General features: G+C 42.8%; 1 protein-coding gene across 7 annotated transcripts in view; it reads right to left on the bottom strand.

Moving 5' to 3' along the window:
• ZNF2 (zinc finger protein 2) overlaps nucleotides 1–22740 on the bottom strand; it is a 47838-nt gene that overhangs the window by 4619 nt on the left and 20479 nt on the right. For 3 of the 7 annotated variants that reach the window (XM_077133739.1, XM_077133737.1, XM_077133738.1), the window contains 3 exons: nucleotides 4550–4629; nucleotides 3640–3766; nucleotides 1361–1474 (listed from right to left, as the gene is read on the bottom strand). In XM_077133739.1, coding sequence (XP_076989854.1) covers nucleotides 1361–1474; nucleotides 3640–3766; nucleotides 4550–4629 — 321 coding nt within the window. Of the gene's footprint in view, nucleotides 1–1360; nucleotides 1475–3639; nucleotides 3767–4549; nucleotides 4630–6727; nucleotides 7776–9562; nucleotides 9570–13975; nucleotides 14053–20551; nucleotides 22425–22740 lie in introns of those variants that run through there. The other 4 variants (XM_077133740.1, XM_077133741.1, XM_077133743.1 and 1 more) reach the window with 4 other exon arrangements.

Raw genomic sequence — 22740 nt, 5'->3', positions numbered from 1 at the left:
TCCACTGAGTGCCAGGCACAGGGGCTGTAATGGACAAGCAGACATGGTCCCTGCTCTCATGATGCTTTTATTTTACTGGTGAAGACAAAAAATAAACAAACAAGAACAGATAGTGATAGAAGTGTGAAGGAAAAAAATGAATTGGAGTTGGAGTAGGGCTTCTTTAAAAAGGGGACCCTCAGCAACAGTCTCTTGGCAGTGACATCAGCTGAAATGTGAAAGATAAGTTAACCTTGTAAATAGCCAAAAGAGGAGCATCTCAGGGAGAGATGCAGAAAAATAGGAACACACACAGAAGTGTGTCTGGTCATGGGGATGACCAGAGCAGTTTATGTGTTGATAAGTGTAAACAGAAGAGCATAAGTAAGGAGATGAACTAGAACTTGAGAGAATCAAATGTCAATGACTACTGAATGGTATTTAACAGAAAGAGGAAGGAGACATGGTAAAGAATAAGCAGGAAAGATGAGATGCTGCAATTAGAAAAAAAGTAAAGTATCAACTTTCTCATTTCCCTGGCCTCCTACCCCCCAACAAAATTAATAGAAAGGGCCCGACTGTGCACAGTTCTGTTTAGTCATTGTGATGGTTAGGTTCTGGTGTCAACTTAGTCAAGTGATGGTGCCCAGTCATCTGGTCAGGCAAGCACTGGCCTAATCATTACTGCAAAGACATTTCATGGCTGGCTAATAAACCAGAAAACTGGTTTATTAAGTCATCAGTCAGTTGATTGCATGTATGGCTGATTACACCTATGATCAACTAAGGGGAGTGTCTTCCACAAGGAGAGAATTCAGTCAGTTTGATTTAATCCAATTAGTTGAAGACTTCAAGGGAGAGATGATGATTTCAGCAGCCAGAAAAGAGAATTCTGTCTTTACTTCAGCCAGCCAGCCTCTCCTGCAGAATTCATCTAACGCCTTTATCATTGTTGCTAGCCTGCCACCTGCCTTATGGGGTTTGTCGGTTGCATGAGACACTTTTATAAAATCTCATACTTACAAATATCTCCTATTGGTTCTGTTTCGCTAGAGGGCCCTGACTAATAGTCATTCATGAGACAAATATCTGAGTGAGAGCTATGTAGTAGTTACTGTTTTAAGTACTGGAGATACAGTAGTGAAGACCAGCAAACAAAAAATCTCTAATGGAGTTTAAATTTTAATTGGAGGTAGATGGTGGGATGAGTGGATAATTAATAAACAAAATTAAGAAGTGAAAATATAATATGTTAGGAAGACAAAGTTGTTAAGAAAGATAGGTAGTATGGGTGCTGGGGAGGCACTTGGAGACCCTAGGTGCCTCCCCAGTACCTAGGTGAACCCTTTGGCTTAATCCCATCCGCCATGTGTATAATTACCTGGAAAAGTACTTCCTGGGATGTCTCTCTCTTTAGCTTCCTGAAAATCAAGTTTCCATGGCTCTTCACCTCTCTTCAACTGGGAAATCACATCAGACTTAGGAACTAGAAGTCCTGCTCACAAAGAACAAAATGGAAAATGGCTATTTGGAATTAAAATCCATGATCTTCTCAGGGTTTACCAGTTTCTTACCCTCTAAGGAAGAAAATGGAACTATCCACAACGTATATAAAAATTTCCAGAATAAGATGCAATCCCCTCTGAAGGGAAGTCAGGACTGTCTAGAAAACCTGAATTAGTCCTATTTGAAGTGGTTCACTTATCCCTTCCCTGATAAGTCTTCCTGAGAATCTCCCCAAAATGGAACTAGGTGTCTTGTATGTTGAGGGAAAATTCTTGGCATAGAAAAGCATATGGAGAAGGTTCTGCACCTCAGGGCCAGGACCATGAACTCATTTTCTTTTTTTTTTCTCTTTTTTCTTTGTATGCTGTATGACGGGGGTCACATTTCCTTCTTTTTTCATGTGAGTATCCCCATATTGCAGCACCATTTGTTGAATTTTTGTTTGTTTGCTTGTTTAATTGGGAAGTGCATGGGCCAGGAATCTAATCTGGGTCTCTCTCGTGGCAGGTGAGAATTCTACCAGGAACTACATTCGCACCCCCTATGAAGCCATTTTCTTTTGTAGTCTCTTAATAAATTCTTATTCCTCCAATTTTAGTTTTCTGTAATTATAATGACTTTGATAAAACTACAAATCAAACAGAACTGAAAGAGTTTTAGAAATGTAATTCAATTTATATAGAGATAACACAATTAAAACTGAAAACAAAATTTCAGAAATCCTTAAAAAAATAAATTATAATGACTTCAGCTTTTAAAAATTTAAACTATTAGCATTTATAAAGTCTTAGTTTTCTATATTTAATTTTAAAATGCATTATGAAATATGTAAGATATACGAAAGGTATAAAGACTAAAACAAACACCAATGAACCTACCACCTTATCTGAGAAATCAACATTAATAAAAAGATTGAAGCCCCTCTCTGGTCTTTTCTCCCTTCCCGGCATTAGGCAACCACCAGACTAACTTAAAGGTACTCCTGTGCATTTACAAATGTGTTTTCTCATTCTTTGCAGTTTTTAAACTGTTTTAAAAATATCCCAAGTTCATTGTATGCAATTAGAAAATATAAAAAAGAGAAAATAAAAAATCACCTGTAAACCTACTAGTCTAAGGTAATTACTGGTAATATTTTGGTGCAGGTCCTTCCCAGCCTTTTTCTGTGCATACAGATATACATTAAGTACATTTCATTTTATTTTGTAAATGCACGCAAACTTCAAAAAATTTGTAACCTGCTCTTATCATTTAGCAATACATCATTAATATCTTTCTAACTCCATAAATATTGTCAAGGCCTACCTTATTCTGTATTCCATTATGGATGTAGACTGGTTATTTACCTAAATCCCTATTATCAGATATCTGATAATTTTCACAATTTTAAATGAGTTTGAAATTTACCTTGATTTTTTTTTTCCTTAGGACAATTTTCAGAAGACAGGTTGCCCATTATCAATTGTATATAATATAATCGTTTACCTAAAAATAGGGTTTCAGTCTAGCCTTCACTTATCGTATAGAGTCCTCCCAGATTAGAAGGACCAGGGTAGTCCGGGTTAAGGATGAGAACTTATTGACATATAGCCACATCCTTGGCCACCGTGGCTCACTTTCTTTCCCCTGGCATTAGGAACTTCTGTGCTGTGGATTCAGCAATATTTCTAATGCCATTCAAATATCCTGTGCTGCTATTACTGCTTTGGTTCATCTAAGGTGGTCTAGAGAGTTCTGGCATTACCTTGGGTTTTCTCTCTCATTTCAAAAACTCTGTGGCAGTTTCTTTGCCTACAAGAATCTGTAGGCTTTCTCCATATTTACCTCTCCATTCTGTACTTTGAGGTCTTTTTTAAAATCTTTTTGAGGTCTTTGAATGTTTTTCAAAACCTGTTGGATCCCATTCTTTACCTCTTGTGTAAGCAGCAGGATTTTTGCTAAGCATATGTATTTCCAAAGCAGTTCCTTGAGATATCTACTAGATCCCAGGACTAAGTCATCTGATTAAACACAAACAACAAAAAGTAAGTAAACCAATGAGCCACTCTTGCCTTTTCAGGGATCTACCCGGAGATGTACAATTCTTCCCCATAAAGAAAAAAAAAGGGCCTTATGGGGGGTGGATTCGGAGTCACTGAGGAAAGTCAAGCTTACCCAAAGAAACAAAATCCATGTAGTTCTCCAGAGTCACCTCCCTGTATAGGGCCCTTTGAGCAGGAATCAGTTGCATCCACTCATCCTTCGAGAATTCCACAGCCACATCCTTAAACTTGAGTGACTTCTGAAAAGACAAACACATTATTGCTTACCTGTTTACCTTCTTTCATGTCTCACAGAGGAGGAAAAAAGACTATAGCATTGGAAGACATATGAAATGGAAAAGAAATGGTTTTGATGATGTGGAGGGAACTGAATGTTTTAGGAAAGAGTTAGAGGTCCCATGAAACTTGATATGGCCTCATGCTATCATGTCCTTGGCTGTGCTTCCGAATTTCAGGGGCACTCAATTTTTAACTATAAAATCAAAGAACTGGAGCAGATGATCTTTAAAGTCCTTCCAGCTCTAACTCAATGGATCCAAGAGATATATTAGCCTGACCAACGGGTTCTCAGATCAAGAGAAGACCCATGATGAATGTACGGGTAGCAGAGGACAATGAGGCAGAAGAACTCAAACTGGAGAGAGATTAGAGATGTGGCATGCCTTTGAAAAGAAGACAGCATCCTGTCCAGACTACAAGATCTGGAATTGTTATACTCTCATGAAAGTTTTCTGAATATTCCCTGAAATGTTGGGCTCATTACTAAAGGCAGAGCTGCCTCAACACTGCTTCAAATCACGCCAAACAAACTCATAATGGGAGCCGGTGGCCAAGGCTTTAAGGACCATTGAAAAGGAAGGTCCCTGCTGCAGTGATCTATGGTGAGGAAAGAGAATATGGAGCCAGAAGAGATACTGGTGAGTATTCTCTAAATAGCCCATCTTTTACAGGAATGGGACCAGTCTCCAAGACATTTGTTCCCTGGTTGACAAGGAAGCTCCAGACTGAAAAAAAAGTCTCACCTGCCATCTGGCTGTCAGGGACACAGCTGTCATTCTCTCCCTCTGTGGTCTCTCCAAGGCACAGTGCAGATATAGCAGAGCTAGGGAAGGAAACATAAAAGAGACCAATCTCATTTTGCAGTTTTCTGACCCAGGCTAAAAATCTTCATATATCAATTACAATTTACCCCCTACACCCTTTGTTTCCTAGTCTTTGTTTCCTAGTTGCTAAAACTAATACCATATAATGGGTTGATTTAAACAACAAGAATTTATTGGCTCATGGCTTTGAGGCTGGAGGTTCAAAATTGAGACATCAGCAAGTCCATGCTTTCTTCCCAAAGACTGTGGCCTTTTGGGTTGGTTGCTGGTGATCCTTGGTCCTTTGCTTTCCTGTCATGTGGCAATGCACATGATGATGTCTTCTTTCTCTTCTTGGTTCTACTGACTTCCACGGGTTTCTCTTCATGGCCTTCTCTGTAAGACTTCCCGTAATTAAGGCCAATCCTGATTAGCTGGCCATACCTTAACTGAAAATAACCTCATCAATAGGTCCTACTTATAATAAAATCACCATCCACAATAATGATGGGTTAAGATTAAGAATATGTTTTTCTGGGGTATATTTTTCAATCAGCCACACCTACCAAGAGCAAAGCAAGCTATTGCCACGACTTTGTTTCTGGGTTAGTATATTCCAGAGAACAGAACTGTGCTCCCAAGTAAAAAACTTTTAAACATCAAATAATTTATACCAAAGTTAATTTTCACACCACTCATAAATCTAAAATCAGCCTTGTGCTCTGTAGTAATGAAACACAAATAGGCAAATAATAAGTTAATCTGACTGTGAAATTTAATGAGACTAGAGGGATACTTAATACTAACACTTTTTTTTTTCTAAGAGCGCCATAAGGCCTCTAAGGTCAAGCACAGGTAAGTTTAAAAGTAAAAGTAAATAGATAATTGCATCAGTCAAGTTTTGTTTAGTTTTAAGGAACAGAAGTATATTCAAGCCAGCTCAGGTAAGTAGATTTGCTTATATATTTTTTAAGGTACAATGGGCATTATAAGAACACTGGAATCACACTGCATCCTGACCTCATGACATCTGTGGTCCCTACTGGGGTTTCAAAAGCATGTCCTAATTCCTGCCTGACTGCTAAGAGTCCCAAGTACAGCTTCAAGAGAGTGACTGGCTCCCAGCTGGCCAAGAAAGAGAATGAGAAGCAGATACTTCTGATTTAAACTTACAAGACAGTTAAAAAATAAAACAAACCCCATATAGTAAATGCCAGCAGACCTCTTCTCATCCCCATCCAGATATCCAGGTCCACTGACTTAAACTTGTTGCCACATTTGCCACGTGATTCTTTCACTCTACCTATCTGCCTATCTGTCATTCCAATATCTGAACACCTCAGTGTAGGCTGCACATATCATGCTCCTTGAACATTTAATACTGCCATACACATTTCCTAAGAACAATATATTCGTTATATAATCACCTTAAGTGCAGTTATCAAGTTGAAGCAATTTGATATTGATATAAAGCTTACAGTTTATGCTCCAATTTTTTTCAGATATATTAGTAATGTCCCTTTCAGCCTTTTCTCTGTCCTTGCTAGATCCCACCCAGGATCATGTATTGCATTTGCCATTGTCTCTTTAGTTGCTCTTATTTAAACTGTGGAAACATAACATAAACTTTCCCATCTCCATTCCTCTACACCATTCGGTGGGATTAATCATGTTCATGATGTTGTGGTGCCCTCACCATGTTCTGTTACTAAAACTTTCCCAACTCCTCAGAGTCTACACTCATTATGCCCAAACTCCTCATTCCTCTGCCCCTGCCCCTGGCAAGGCGAGCTCTAGTTTCTCTCTCTGTGAGCTTGCATGTCCTCCTATATTTTGTTCGTAGTTACCATGGGGCCTAAATTTACCATCCTAAATCTGTAATAATCTTGTTTGCTTTGAAAGCAACATAACCTCGATAGTATACACACATTATGTTCCTATATCTCTCCATCCCTGTAGTTTGTAACAAATTACATGTTTATGCATTATGACCCCAAAACCACTGATTTATCGTTACATTTTGTGCATTTGCCTTTTAGATCCTGTGGGAAATAAAATGTGAAGTTACAAAGCAAAAATACAGTAATAAAATGTATTTACCCATGTTGTTAGCCTTACCAGAGATGTCTGTTTATTCATTTTGATTCAATCTATTTTTAACGTCCTTTCCTTTCCACTTGTAGAACTCTCTTTAGCATCTCTTGTAGGGCTGGTCTAATGTTGACAAACTCTCTCAGCTTTTGTTTATCTGGGAAAGTCTTAATCTCTCTCATTTTTGAAAGACAGTTTTACCAGATAAAGAATTCTTAGGTGGTAATTTTTTGCTTTCAGCACTTTAAATATCTCATCCCACTGCCTTCTTGCCTCCATGATTTCCAATGAGAAACCAACATTTAATTTTATTGAGGCTCTTTGTTCATGACATGTTGGTTCTCCTTTGCAGCTTTCAGTATTCTCTTTTTATCTTTGTCAATTGATGGTCTGATTATAAAAAGTCATGGCATAGGTCTAAGGGTTTCTCTATTGGGCTTCTCCTGTTTGGAGTTTATTGGGCACTTTGGATGGCATATTCATGTCTTTCATTAAATTTGGGAAGTCTTCAGTCATTATTTCTTTGAATGTGCCCTCTACCACTTTCTTTCTTCTCCTTCTGGGACTCCCACAAAGCATACTTTGGTATGCTTGATGATGCCCACGGGTTTCTCTGGCTCTGTTCACTTTTCTTCATTCTTTCTTCTTTCTGTTCCTTAGACTGAATGATTTCAATGGTCTTAGCTTCGAGTTCACTAAATCTTTCTTCGGTCAGTTCCAACCTGCTGTTGAACCCCTCTAAAGAATGTTTAAGTTCAAGTTCTGTTTTCTATGGTCTTCAGCTCTGTTTGGTTCCTTTTCATAGTTTCCATCTCTCTACTAACATTCTTTTTGTGTTCATCCGTGGTTTACCTGACTTCCTTTAATTCTTTGTCCATTTTTTCAATTCAGTTCTTTGAACATAATTAGGACCATTTCTTAAGTCTTTGTCTGATATGTCCCAGGACTTGTCCTCTTCATGGTCGTTTCTTTTTTTATGCAATTTTATTGATATATATTCCCATATCATATAATCATCTGAAGTGTACAACTGATCGTTCATAGCATCATCGTACAGTTGTGCATTCATCACAATCATTTTTTGAACATTTTCATTACTAAAAGAATACATATAATAAAAATAAAAATGAAAAAGAACACCCTAAACATCCTATACCCCATAACTCTCCCTATTATTTTATTTGTCCTTATTTTTTTACTCATTTGTCCTCATACACTGGTTAGAGGGAGTGTCAGACATAAGATTTTCACAATTCCATGATTATATTGTAAAAGCTATACAGTTATACAATCATCTTCAATAATCAAGGCTACTGGAATAAAGTTCAACCACTTCAGGTATTTCCTTCCAGCTTTTCTGATCCATTAAAAACTAAAAAGGGATATTGTTCCAGTCTGCCAAAGCTGCCAGAATGCAACACACCAGAGATGGATTGACTTTTAATAAGAGGAGATTTATATAGTTAAAAACATATAGTTCATCACAGGAAAGGCAGCTAACTTTCATTTGAGGTTCTCTCTCTCATACGGGAAGGCACAAGGCAATCTCTGCTGGTCTTCTCTCCAGGCCTCTGGGTTCCAACAGCTTTCCAGGGGGTGATTTCTTTGTGCATCTCCAAAGGCCTGAGCTGAGCTGCAAGTGCTGAGATGAGGTATGCTGAGCTGCTTGGGCTGTGCTACGTTAAGTTCTCTCATTTAAGCACCAGCCAATTAAATCAAACATCATTCTCTGCAGCAGGCACTCCCCCAGCCAACTGCAGATGCAACCAGCAAGAGATGAGGTTCACATGCCAATGGCTCAGTCCACAGCAACAGAACTAAGCACCTCCACCTGGCCACATCGACACCTGAACCTAACTACCACAGATATCTATATAATGCATAAGAATAACCTTCAGAATGATCTCTTGACTCTATTTGAAATCTCTCAGCCACTGAAACTTTATTTTCTTTCATTTCTCTTTTCCACTTTGTCAAGAAGTCTTTCTCAATCCCATGATGCTAAGGCCAGGCTCATCCCCGGGAGTCATGTCCCTTGTACAAGGGGAGGCAGTGGGTTTACCTGCTTAGTTGGCTTTGAGAGAAAAAGACCCCATCTGAGCAACAAAAGAAATTGTCTGGGGGTGACTTTAAGGCATAATTATAAGTAGGCTTAGTTTATTCTTTGCAGGAATAAGTTTCATAATGGCAAGCCCCAAGATCGAGGACTTGATCTATTAAATTGGTAGTCTCCAATGTTTGTGAAAATATCTTGAATTCCCCAGGAGGGAATGTTTAATATTTCCACATTTTTCTCCAGTCCCTCAAGGGGGCTTTACAAATACTTTTTTTTCTCTGCTCAAATTCCACTGGAATTTATCAGGGCATCATACTAATGTGTACAAACTAACAAGATCTCAACCCCTACTTAAGGTTCCATGTAATTATGGTGTTTGAATAAAATGACCATACAGGTTAAATTAGATAGTGTGCTACAGAAAATAGAAATTTTGCACCAAATAAACATCTCTTTCTTTGGTCTCACACAAGTTAAAGTTTTAAAACACAGTGTTTTTACCCTTTATCTGATTTACCTTAGTCTTAACCAGATCTGTTTCATTCATATCTCTAATTGAAGTCTGATCTCTCAGCTTTTTTAACAGTTGCTGTATGGAGTAATTCTGACTCTCACAGCTGCAGAATGCTGGCTCTGAGTCTCAGATGTCACACAGATACCCAAAGTTCCAGGGGAATAACCAGGTTATACACAAAGAGCTCAGCATCTCAGAATTTAGAAATACCCATTACAACTCAGGTATACATGTGACTGCTGTTAAGAGCTTACAATCTAGAAACTCTTACAATAAGCCCTCCCCTGATAACCTATGCACTTGAGTTCAACTCTTAGAGTTTGCACATTATGGTCAGTCCATATCAGTGAGACATAATGTTCACCTTTCCGTTCCTGGCTTATTTCTCTCAACACACAGTCTTCAAGGTCCATTCACCCAGTTGCGTGTCTCACACCTTCAGTCCTTCTCGCAGCCACTCAGTATTCCATTGTATATACAGACCACAGTTCGCCTTTCCATTCATCAGTCCCTGTCTCCTTACTGTTGTTGGTTTCTAATGATTTAATTTTCTGCTTTGCTTAGACCATTGCTTTCTGCTTCTTCGTGTGTTTTACAACTTTTTGTTGAAACCTGGGTATTCTGATATTTTAATGTGTTATCACTGAAATTTAGACTTTGTAGCAACTGTTGCTTAAGCTTGTATCCACCTGTTATTACTGAGTTTTCTTTGAAAGCCAGGAGCTAACAATAAATAAATAAAGAAAAGAAAACACCTTTCTCACTGTAGACTGTCCAGTTGTGCTTTCCTTCAGGGCTTATCCATACAATGGTTTGTAACATAACAGCTCCAGGCTAAAGAGTATGGTCCTCTCTGATCTTTTCATTTAGTCTTGGGCATGTGCCCTAAGAATTCTGTTTAGACAGTCCCAAGTGTGCCCTAGGAATTCCATTTACACAATTCCAAATGTCTCTTCTTCCCTGTGAAACACTTTCCTCACGGTTCCGGGGACTATACTGTATGTCCTACTGCCAGCAACCCCACACCAGGCAGTACAAACTTGACTGTTCTCCCATCCATAAGTTGCCTTCTAGAAGCAGGGCTATTGATGGGAAGGAAAGTCACTCAGCCCACCACTAGACAGACTGGGCCACAGACGTATGTGCTCCCATTATGTGCAGGAGGCTTACTCTGACCCCTCCGGAACCAGGACCAGGGACCCGCACTGGGAGCTCGGTACAGCTGTACTCTAAGTCAGTGAGGGGTGAGGGAAGGGCCTGCCGCGGTACCACAGAACCCTATTGCTTTTTTTTTTTTTTTGGCACGTGTAGTTCTGGGAACTGAACCCGGGTCTCCAGCATATCAGGTGAGAATTTTAACACTGAGCTACCCTTGCACCGCCAACCCTACTACTTTTAAGAAGCCTTTTTTTTTTTCTTGTTGCTGCAGTCCTTTAACCATTTTCTGGATACCTGAGAAACATGTTTCTGCCAGGTCGTGCTGGTTGTTCAAAGCATTTATGGGGGGATGATGTCTTGAAGCATTCCACTCTTGATCCTGATTAGGGTCATTTTTGAAGTTTCTGCAGAACTACAAATGACACCCAGTCCAAGATTATATACAATTTCTCCTCCAGCAAGAGAAAAGGACAAAAGCAAGCAGGAAGAACTGGCTGCCTGCTGCCCTTGCAGCTGGCATCCCAGAGGACCATGGCAGTCAAAGCATTAACCAGAGAAGCAGATTCCAGAGTAAATACATCTGGGGCAGGTGGAGAACTTCCGTCCCCTTCTCTTTAGTCCTTCTCATTATGGGGCCTAGTCTAGAGATGACTTTATGGCATAACAGCACCTAGAAGTCATAACAGATGATAATATTCCCAAGGGAAAAGTTTATTCATTCGACAAAAGATTTCCTGAGAACATCTAAAAGACTCTTCCCAGCAGAAGGCAGGAGCAAAGTTCTCCCCAGACTTGCCTGCATGGAATGCCAGAACAATATTCTCCCAGATGGTTTATCCTAACGTCTGTTCTAAGATGAGTCAGAAACCAGTCAAGAGAGTAGAAGGGTAGAAAAGTAAGCAAGAAAGAGACCAGGGGTAAGGGGACCCATCAGTATCCATCTGAGAATGATTCTATATGGGCTAGTTGGAATCCAATGGGATGTCACATTTGGCACCATTGTCCAACTATGGCTGTGATCTGTTGTTACCTATCAGAACATATTTATTTTGGCAACAGACTTGTGTGCCCTTCGGGATACTGAAGAGCTAAGGGTTAATGCTGGTGCTAAACATCTTTATCTCATTCCTTGAGATCTCTATTCAATCTGGCTATACCAGCTGGAACATTTAGAATGGCCAATGCCAAGATGATATGTATGCCTTTTTTGTGTTCCTGCAGGGCCTCTGACATGTGCTTAGAGGATGACTACACATGGGAACTAGGCTAAAATTGAGGATGCCATCTACAGCCGTTAAGGGCTGCACAGGTCTGGCATCTCTTCATCCCTCAGGAGTGGGAGGGTCTCCTTTGCACAGTTAAGGCTCAATGAATTCTCTAACCCTCTGGACTTCCTGATCTGGTCAGTGCCTACCACCAACTGACCATGGTCTCTGTTTTCTATGTGGAATTCTCAGGAGACACTTATTTGTTGTTGGCCATCAAGAGGCCAATGACTTTTGCGCATGTTTCCACCTCTTGCCCAATCAGCTGTGGCCAAGGACAAAGACAAGAGCAGTTCTCAGAGAAGGGGACTGTGGCCAGGCCGGGTGTACTATTCTATACCACCTTCTTAACAGCAGCATTTGAAGGTGAGTGACACCCAGCAAGCAGCAGCTCATGTTCTATCTTTTGAGATTGGCCAACGCTTCACTTTTCAAGGATGTCTTTTCCCCATCCACACATCAGTAAAAACTGACTCCACATCTTGGCCAATACTGATTGGCATCTGATCCAATGACAGTCCTGTTATGGATTAGACTGTCTCTCCCAAAACATGCTCAAATTATAACCCCTAGCCCTGTGAATGTGACCTTATTTGGAAACAGGGTCTTTGAAGATGTTATTACTTAAGATGAGCCTAAACTTGATTAGGGTGGCTCCTAATGCAATATGACTGGTGTCCTTAAAAGAGAAACTTGTACAGACAGAATACAGAGGGAGAATACCATGTAATGACTGATGCATATTGAAGCCCAAAGATTGCCCAGCAACCCACCAGAAGCTAGGAAGTGGCAAGGAAGGGTTCTCCCCTACTGATTTTGGACTTCTGGACTTCTAAATTGTAAGACAATAAATTTTTGTTGTTTTAAGCCATCCAATTTGTGGTACTTTGCTACAACAGACCTAAAAAAACGAAGGTAAGCCCTCCCCTGTAGTTTTAGAAGTGGAAAAAAGAATAAGGTCAGCCTTCTCCCACAATTCTCCACCTGAAGGCATGTAAATTTAGGAGCCCTCAATGGTCATATTCTGTCATGCCATCTGAGGAGCAGCAAAAGCCAGCCAGCAGCAAGAAGGGAAAAGGAAACATTAGTACAGACAGAAGAAAAGGTAGAGTGTTAAGAGAGGGTCCTTGCTCTGACCCCTGGTTCTAGTTTATAGGCACACTAGCAGTCCTCTTTTGGTTCCATGACAAACCTAAATATCCTCATGGAGTCTCCTTACCCTAGTTTGAGCTATTTGCAGCCCAAAGAGACCTGATATGTAGCAACATCAGCTTTTGCCTGTCAGTTCTCTCTTCTGAGGATTCACTATCCATGTTCTACTACCTTGACTACCTCTTGATGCTCTCTGGGGCCCTGAGGATAGGTTCAGGACACAGCATTCAAGGTGGCTCACAGAACCTTTGGAGTTTATTAACCTTTAGACGCCACTAGGGTCAGGAACACAAGCTATACGTGTTTCAAGCCTAGCTCCATGAGCACGTTCTACCCCAAAATGTACTTAGGGTAGCCTCTTTTCCAATCCTCTCCCAACTGAGTCCACATCATATAACTAAGAGCAACGTTTTCTTTTCCTGTGAACTCTCAGATTTCTGTCTCAATCGCTTAGTATTGTGTTGTTAGTCTTTTCTCTCCAAGTAGAGGATGAATCTTGGGAGCCAAATCTTGCATCCCTCACTTCCATGTATTTCGTGCTCAAGAAATGCTTGCAGACTAACTGAAACGCTAAGTGCTGCAAGGAAGCGTGGCGGGTGTCGGGACGCACCGTCGAGCATTAGCAGAGGGAGCGGCCGGGGCAGCAGCGACAGGTCCTGTGGGGGGGACGAGGGCAGGGGCCATCTGAGGCGCCTCCGGAGGCTGGGCGGGTCAGCAGCACTCGGGCTTCGGCGGAGTCAGTTCGGTCCAGGGTTTCGGGGCTCCTGGTAGGGAAGGCGGGCGAAGGACGGCACGCCGGGCTCAGGGGGACGTCTGGGGGGAAGGGTGCCCCCCGCCCGGGCCGCGGCCGCCCGGCTGCGCACCCCACGCCCGGACCACGAGCGCCCACGGCGCGGACGGCCTCCGAGGGCCCGGCGGGACGGCGCTCAGTTCCCTCGCGGCCCGCGGCCGGCCCACCCGCGGCGGCCCCGACCCGCGTCAGCCCCACAGCCGGGTCTCGGTTCCACGCCCACGGTGCGGCGCTGTACGGCGCTTCCCCGCCGCCGTCCCCGCCCGCCGCGTGCCCGCCGCCGCCCGCCGCCCTCCGCATGCCCGCCGCCGCCCTTCCACGCCCCGCCCTGGGGCCTCACCTGGGCGCTAACCTGCGCGCCGCGGCCCCGGGAGCCTCAGGGACCGCACAGCGCCTGCGCAAGGCGCCCTCGGCAAACCACGACTCCCAGAGGGCTCCGCGCACGCCGCGGCCCCGCCCCCTAAAGGACCCGCTGGGTATTCGCGTGACTAACGCAAAAGGCGCAACGGCGACCTCTATGGGAAAGCCGAGGAAAGCCGAGGAGGAGGAGCCGAAACTGTCCTCGGGCCGCGCTCGCCGGCCCAGCCGGCCCCTCCCACTGCGCATGCCTGTCTTCCAGGCTGCTTTCCATCGGGTCCCCGCCGCCCTCAGGCCCCTCTAGGGATGTGCCGCAGAGGGAATTGCCGTAAATTCCTGTAATCGTACCTTACGCATTCGCCTGTGTTCACGTCCGTTCCTTCTGCCTTCTCTGTTGTAACAATAAACAAATCTATTCTCACCCGAACTTTGCAATTTTAAGAGTCAATAAAGTCTCTTTAGGCTTAAACAAGCTGGGACAGCATTTTCTATCTCCTGTACCCCAAAGGCATCCTGATAATAGTCACATCCCTTCCACTTTTAAAGAAACTTCTTCCATCTAATTTTCCCTCTCCAGCTACCATCCCCTCTCCTTTCCATCAAAACCAAACTATTCTACCTTCCAGTTCCAAATTCCAAAAATTTATTTACTAAATTCATTCCAAAGTGGTTTTGACTTCACCCCATGGACACTTCTCAGGCCAGTGTTGACTGGTCAATAGCATTCTTTCCTTGAAAGTGTTTTCTCTTGATTTTGATAGTTGGATAGGTAGGAAAAAAAAATACTCAATATAATCCTTTAGCTGGAAAATGCTTAGTATAGTCTTCAGAAGCTAAAAACCTCTTTAGTATAATCACTTCACTCAAGCAGCCTTAAAGTTATTTTTAGCATAAAGCATCTTGGTTGGAATAGTTTGCTGTTGGTCTAATCTCAACCGAAAAACCTTACTCTCAGTTCCCAGAAACATGCGCTTGCTCTGCTTACAGGAGAGAAACATCGTATGAGCTACTAGCAGCACCTTCCTCCCTTTCTAAGGACAAGATCAAAGTCCTGGATGGTTGTTCTAGTTTGCTAGTGGCTGGAATGCAATATACCAGAAATGGAAGGGCTTTTAAGAAGCAGAATTTATTAAGTTGGAAGTTTACAATTCTAAGGCTGTTTAAGTGTCCAAATTAAGGCAAGGCTATGAAAGTGTCCAAATTAAGGTACCAGTAAGAGGTTACTTTCACTCAAGAAAGGCCGATGAAGTACAAAGTTTCTCACTCAGTTGGAAGGGCACATGGCGAAGTCTGCTAGCTTTTTCTCCCAGCTTATTGTTTCATGAAGTTCCCCCAGGAGCATTTTCCTTTTTCATCTCCAAAGGTCTCTGGCTGTGTGGGCTCTGTTGGCTCTGAACTTTTCCCAAAATGGTTCCCTCTTAAAGGCCTCCAGTAAGCAAACCCCACCTTGAATGGGTGGAGACGAATCTCCCTGGAAACCACCTAATCAAAAGTTACACCCACAATCCAGTGGGCCACATCTCCATGTATATTCACAATGCTCCCACCCAGCAATAATGAATGATGCTTAAAGGACTTGGCTTTTCTGGGGTACATAACAGACTCAAACTGGCACACTGGTCAACAAAGAAAGAAGGGCCTACCACATAACAGGATATGCCTACCAAACAAAATGAAGCAAGCAATGGTCACTCAATTTTAACGAATCCTGTGGCTTTTGTTTAGTTTTTATTTTTTTATTTTTTACTACTTTCTTTGTACCGTTGCCATTTGTTTGTTTGGGTTATAAAATCTCAAACCGCCCTTCCCACTCCAAATTGGACTTGGAAAGATTTTTTCCGTCCAGTTCCTTGATGACGTGTCCTCAATAAACTCACCTTCTCGTGAAAGTAAAGGGATGTGCTTCTCTGAGGCGGGACCAGTGGGCCTGACTATGTAGGACCTACTTTCTGATGGTAACAGTTTTGGTGACACTGCACTCACCTGAGCTTTCTCTTACCTCTCCATCCCATTGCTCACTCTTCTGGTATGGGGTCTTCTTCTTTGGACCCATCCTGGACCCTCGTTTCTTCCTATACTACACCCTCTTCCTGAGCAGCTTCACAAGGTTCACATGGCTTCAGGTATCCTGTGGTTGAGCTAGCTCTTCTCAGCTTCGGTCTGCCTGCTGGACCTTCCACGCATGCTTGGCTACTTCACAGACATCTCAGCTCAATACACCCGTGATTTCACTCTCTGCCATTGTTTTGACGCCTTGGGGACACCACCTCATATTCTCTTAGTCCAAATTTCATCCCAGCCATGCTGCATGTCATGGTTAAGGACAGGTGTCAACTTGGCCAAGTTGTGGTACCTGTTTATCTGATTGGGCAAGTGCTGGCCTGTCTGTTGCAATGAGGACATTTCATAGGATTAGATCATGATCACGTGAGCTGCATCCACAGCTGATTCCATTTGTAATCAGCCAAGGGGAGTGTCTTCTACAATGAGTGATGCTTAATCTAGTCACAGGAAGCCTTTAAGGAGGACTCAGAGGAGATAGGTTCCATTCCTGCTTCAGCTGGTGAACCTTTCCTGTGGAGTTCATCCAGACCCTCCATTGGAGTTGTCGGCTTCACAGCCTGCCCTGTGGATTTTGGACTCTGCGTTCCTGTGGTCACGTGAGACACTTTTATAAATTTTATATTTGCGAGTGTTCCCTGTTGATTCTGTTTCTGTAGAGAACCCTAACTAGTACACTGCAGCAACCACCTTTGCACAGGTATATTCAGACAAAACCTCACCATGTCTTGCTTTCTACCCTGGAGTTTCCCTGACATGGCTGCAGGGAATAGTTACAGAAACCCATGATGTTTGTATAATGCAACTTGGCCAAGTGCTGGTAGATAAATGCCCCCTCCCTCCTTCTACATCAAGGCAGATCCTCCTGAGGCTTATTGAACACGACTCCTTAGGAGGTCCAGGGGGATGGAGCATCAGTGGCCCCAGCTGATCCACCTGATCCCATAATCTTGCATTGGATTTTCCTCCCTCCCTTTTTGACAGATACTCAGTTACACTGTTATCAATGTAATGAGTAACTTCTTGATTTGAATTATCTATTGCTTTATCAGAATATGATATTCTGCCATGCCAGAGGACCTGGGTTCGATTCCAGGTGCCTGCCCATGTTTAAAAAAAAAAAAAAAGAATATGATATTACTAGAGAAATTAAATATCTCAGTGGCAGGACAGTAAAAGCAAATTGTTTGTATATTAAATGAAGTTAAAGCTACACTGTTTTTAGTGGACTAATTTCATGGGTTCAGAAAAGAATGTGTTAGCTATATCAATAGATGCCTATCAGGCAAGGAATGTTTTAGGAAGAGTTTCCAATTTAGAAACAAGGAGAATACCAGCCAAACCAACAAACTGGTAGGCAAGAGGTAGGACCCTTTGTGTCTCCCAGCCTCTTCACTATGGCTGCTATTTCCACAGTGTTTCGTATATATGGTTTTGGGGGAGGAGAATTCCTGTTGGGGTATCCGTCATTAGCACCTTGTGTCCTTTGTGCTCTGCCCAATGTAACACAGCTCCTCAAAATCGTAATAAATTGAATATCCTGCTCAGGAGAAAAAATGAACACAGGAAATATGTTTGATCTTTTATTAATTGGCAACCTTAGATACTTCCTTCTCCATATCCCCTGATCCGTTGTTATTGGTTCATTAAATAACTTCTCCATTTTTGTTCTGATCCAACTCACAGAGATAGAGGCAGAGGCGGCAGCTGCTCTGAGAGCCCGAGGGCCAGCAGGCTTTCCAGGCCTGACCCCCTCCCAGCCACATGTCCTTCTGGACACAGAAGACGGTCTCTTGCAGGAATAGATTGGCTTCCATGGGTCCAAGAGCAAGCACCCCCCAACACCTTCAATGGCTAAAAGAATCCTTTTTACCTCTAAAAGCTCCTGATGATTCTTCCAAACTGTGCGGGCCAAATGGAAGCCACCGCCTGCATGTGGCTGCTGAGCACCAGAAATGTGGCTCATCAGTGAGTGTAAAATACCAGATTTCAAAGACTTCACTACAAAAAAAGAGTATAAAAGATCCCAATAATTTCATATCGATGACATGTTGCAATGCTATTTTGAATATACGGGATGAAATAAAATGTTATTAAAATTAATTTCACCTTTCTTTGTACAGTTTTACAATGTGGCTAGCATTGTATTTCTACTGGATACAACTGTTCCAAGACCTGGACTGGGTATGACCCAGGTAACTTGGATCTGGTATTTAATGGGTTCTGGAGAGAAACCAAGTGCTACAGATAATCTTCCCGGGCCAGAGATGTGCCTTTCTACTCCCAGCTGGTGCCCATGACCTTCACACTCCTACCATCAAGATGAGCAAATTTCCCCAGCACATTAAGACTCTTGTACTGCACTGGCAGGGGAAGCTTCCTCACCCAGGACCCTTTCACTCCAACTCACCGTGATCCATTTTGACTTGTACATTTTTACCCCAGGCGTCCTGACTCAGTAACGTAGTCCATTGCAATCCTTCCCTTGGACCTTCTGAAAATCACGGTTCTGACTTTTTTGATTCATTGTCTAATAACTGGCAGTGGGTATCCCTGCTCCCAAGGCCCCTCCTTCACTGCTTTTCTGTAAGACTTGCAGGGGTAGGGGATGATTTATTCTTTGAAGCCCAGGTCTGGGGAGGAGCTGGACTCAGAGTTCTGGCTGGACTTCCAGCTGCCCGTGCAAGCATCCGGACAACCAAGAAAATTTCCCAGGGCTGACAGTCTCACCAACGCTCCTTCCCTCTATCTACCATATTTTCTCCATTTCGGGGTTCCATAGTATTGCTGATTCATCTCTTTGAAGAGCTGCTTTGTCAATTACTTCTGTTAATTTGTGCAGGAATTCAATTTTCTCTTAAAATTAAGATAAGGCTTAATTAGCACTAGAGAGATTAGCAATTTCTTCAAAACCATTTTTAACGCCTTAAGCTGGAACCCCACAAAAGTTGCCAAGTCTTTTTTTCATTGCCTTATGTCTTAAGAATGTCAACATAGTCCCAATATGATCAACTTCTGGTTCTAAAATTTGATCCTAGAAATGGCCACTAGGTGAAGCTAAGACTGAAAATGTGAGACCTCTGTGGGGATCCAGGGCCCACAAGTCCCCTCCATATTGAAAGCAGGTCATTGCACATAGCTGCCTGCATGATGGGGACAGACATGAAAGGTCATCAGACCTCCTGGGCAGGGAAAGAAGGTATAAATGGTATCGTAAACAAGGTATCGAAACTTCTGTCCCCTGAACGCTGCTGCTAACTGGCCTCCGACCCCTGTGTCACAAGACCTGGTGAGACTCATGAAATTTCTTTGTCCTAAACTCCTAAGTCCTCGCACTCCCCTGCCCCTTTTGCAGAGCGCGAACCTTCACATCCCATGGCCAGCCACAACCATAGCGTTGTTCTGTCTGTAAGTCCTAATAAAATCCATCCTTTGGTCATAGGCTGCCCCCACCCGAGACCCCCGAGAGCTGGGTTGGAACAGTCCCCACTAATGCATGCCAAAAGGCAAAATGGCCCTTTCTTCAGAGTTTTTAGCAGGAGATTGAACAGAATTCCACATTTTAAAAACGCTTTGCTGCTCACCAACTTTAAAGAGGAACAAAAGGAGAACTATCAAACTTACGTACCCACTTTGTTTCAGCACAAATATCACTGCATTCAAGAGTCTGTTCAGAGTCTAAATTTTCCTCTCATCTTTCAGACAGTTTTTAGGGAAAACTTTGCTATTTTTCCCTAACAATATTGTTATGTCTTGGATCCCTGGGATCCAGGCAGGGCAACCTAAGCTCCAGACTTTCAGAACTCACCTCTCACTTCACATCAAGGAAGCAGAAAGGGGACACACACTTAGTGTCAAGGTCACCCGGTGCCTTGGCTTTAATAAGAGAAAAAGATGGGGCTGGGCCCAGGGAAGAGAAGAGTTTGGGGAGTCGGGAGGTAAGTTTGGCAATGTGGGTTCCTGTGAAGGCAGACCTTACACAGAGACTTTTTTGCTTAATCGGGAGCTGTTGTTATGTCTTGAGTAAGGCAATGAGGGGCAGGCAGTTTATTTGGAAGGTTCCAACCATAACACACAGACTCTGTGATGCTCACCAGATATTGAGGTCCACTTTCCGAGCCCCCAGGCCCTGGGTTCTGGCTCGAGATGGAGACTGCAATGATGTAAGCCTGGCCCTTAAAAATATCCCAAAAACTCCTTCAGCTTTTTCTTCCACCCCCAAAACAACCTGGAGGCAACATGTTCTGAACAATGAGGATGCAGTAAGATACACTGACCCACAACAGACTTTATGTGAGGAATAAATCTTGGCTTATTTGAGGGTTTGTGTTATTGTACCATAGCTTAGCATGTCCCGCTTCGATAATGAAGCAGCAATAACTACTGGACAACTGTTACCCTGGGATGAGAACGATGCAGGTCAGTCTGTAAAAAGTTAAAGAAAGGATGGGAATCCCAGAGATCTCTGAATAGAGAGAACTCGGTAAACAGAAAAGTCATTAGTTCATATAAATATTTATTGAGCACCTATTACAGGCAAGGCACCATGTGAGATACAAATCATGTCATCCCTCCAAGTGCTTACAATCTAGTTGAGATGAACCATGCCCACAGGTTATAAAACAAGCAAACCTAACATAATGGTGAAAGACTGAAGACAGACCTGATCTCAAGACCTAGCTTTACCTTTAACTAGCTATGTCACCCTGGGCAAGTTATTTAATCGCTCTAAACTTCAGTTTGCTCATCTGTAAAGTGATGACTGTAACAGTACCTACCTCATAGGGTTGTTGAGAGACCAAATAATCTGTTCTTCATAAAACTGTTAGCTGAGTTTTATATCCCAAAATAAGCACGCTGTAAGTGCTAGCTATTAGTTATAGTAGGAGTAGTAAGAGATCAAAAAGCTGGGACATAAAAGAACGAGGTCAGTGCCCTAAAGAGCTCAGAAAGGGAATTATACGGGAGGCAACAGTGCTGCTCTGACATAATTTTACCCTTCCCCTCCTGTTATAGCTTCCAGTTTTTAAAGTGCAGTGATACGTGGGCCTACATTTGTATTCAAACACAGGTGTGTTTGAGGCTCTCCTAACATCTTTCCTATTCCTTGAAAAACTTATCCAATTTTGAATTTTAGAATGATATCTATATTTGGATTTTTACATAACAGCCTAATTTCAGGCATCCTACATCAGTAGTGCAGCTCGGCCGGTAAAGGGTGCTTATTCAGACCCTGTGGTGGCAGGGGCAGGAGAGAACAGTAACCAGAACGGACAGAAGGGTCAGATGATGGATTTCGCTAAGATACAGGAGAGCTATCTTAAGGGTTTATGGAGAACTTTTATCTGACAAAAGCTTTCACCCAATTCAGTCTATCCCCTGTTTGGCATAACGTCGTTGATGCTGAATAACTGATGATTTAGAACTGAAAACTTTCCCACACACACTGCATTCAAAGGGTTTCTCTCCTGTGTGAACTCTCTGATGTCGAGTAAGCCGACACCTCTGGCTGAAAGCTTTCCCACATTCGCTGCATTCATAGGGCTTGTCTCCACTATGAATTTTCTGATGTTGAGTAAGTGATGAGCGGTCAAAGAAAGCTTTCCCACACTCGCTACACTGATAGCGAGGCTCTCCCACATGAGCTTTCTGATGTCTATTCAGAGATGAGACACCGTAGAAGGCTTTTCCACATTCATTACATTCATAAGGTTTCCTACCGGTGTGGATGAGCTGATGGCGGGTGAGAATACTTTTCTGACTAAAGGCTTTCCCACACTGATTACATTCGTAAGGACTTTCTCCAGTATGAATTCTCTGGTGCCGAGTAAGAGACGAGCGGTCAAAGAAGGCTTTTCCACACTCGCTGCATTTAAAGGGCTTCTCTCCAGTATGAATTCGCTGGTGCACAGTTAGGGACGAACGGTCAAAGAAGGCTTTCCCACAGGCGCTGCACCCGTAGGGACTCTCCCCTGTGTGCGACATCACATGTCTACTGAGACTGCTCCTGTGACTGAAGGCTTTTCCACAGTCGTGACATTCATAGGGCTTCTCTCCAGTGTGAGTCCTCTGATGGCGGATAAGGGATGAATGGTCAAAAAACGCCTTCCCACAGTCACTGCATTCTTGGTCTTTCTCTTTAGTGAGAACTTTTCTGGGAGGGGTTAACCTTTGCCGTAAGCTTTTTTCCTGCAAGCTTTTCTTGCAAGTCTCCACTGCAGTGTTTTCCTTCTCTATTTCCACTCTACATTCTGGTACGTGAACTCCAAATTTAGGACACAGAGGACCTTTCCTCCTGAGCCTCTCCCTTGATGTTCCTTCTGATTTTTCTTCCTCTGAAGTATCTGGAATCTTAGGCTTAATCTTCTCATCTGGAAAAAACAGAAAACACAGATGGAGTTCCTTTCCAGGGCTAGGAAACAGAAAAATGTTACGGTGGAAAGAGAGGCATTATGATATATCTGAAAGTAATGTACGGTTACTGCATTGCTTGCTCTCAAGAATAGCCTTATACTCTAGGGGCGAGGAATGCAGCAGAAGGCAGGGGGTGGAGCTGATGATGAGCATCTCTGAAAGTGGAGCACGGCCCAGATAATGAGAAAACTACACTAAGTGGAAAGAATGGGGATGAATGGGAATGTCAAACTGTGAATGGGCAACAGGAGAAAATAAACATTTGGTAAACAG

Source organism: Tamandua tetradactyla, chromosome 17 (assembly GCF_023851605.1).
Source record: "Tamandua tetradactyla isolate mTamTet1 chromosome 17, mTamTet1.pri, whole genome shotgun sequence".
Lineage (NCBI taxonomy): Eukaryota > Metazoa > Chordata > Mammalia > Pilosa > Myrmecophagidae > Tamandua > Tamandua tetradactyla.
The sequence above is the reverse complement of the archived record's forward strand: the minus strand, read 5'-3'. Positions and strand labels throughout refer to the sequence as shown.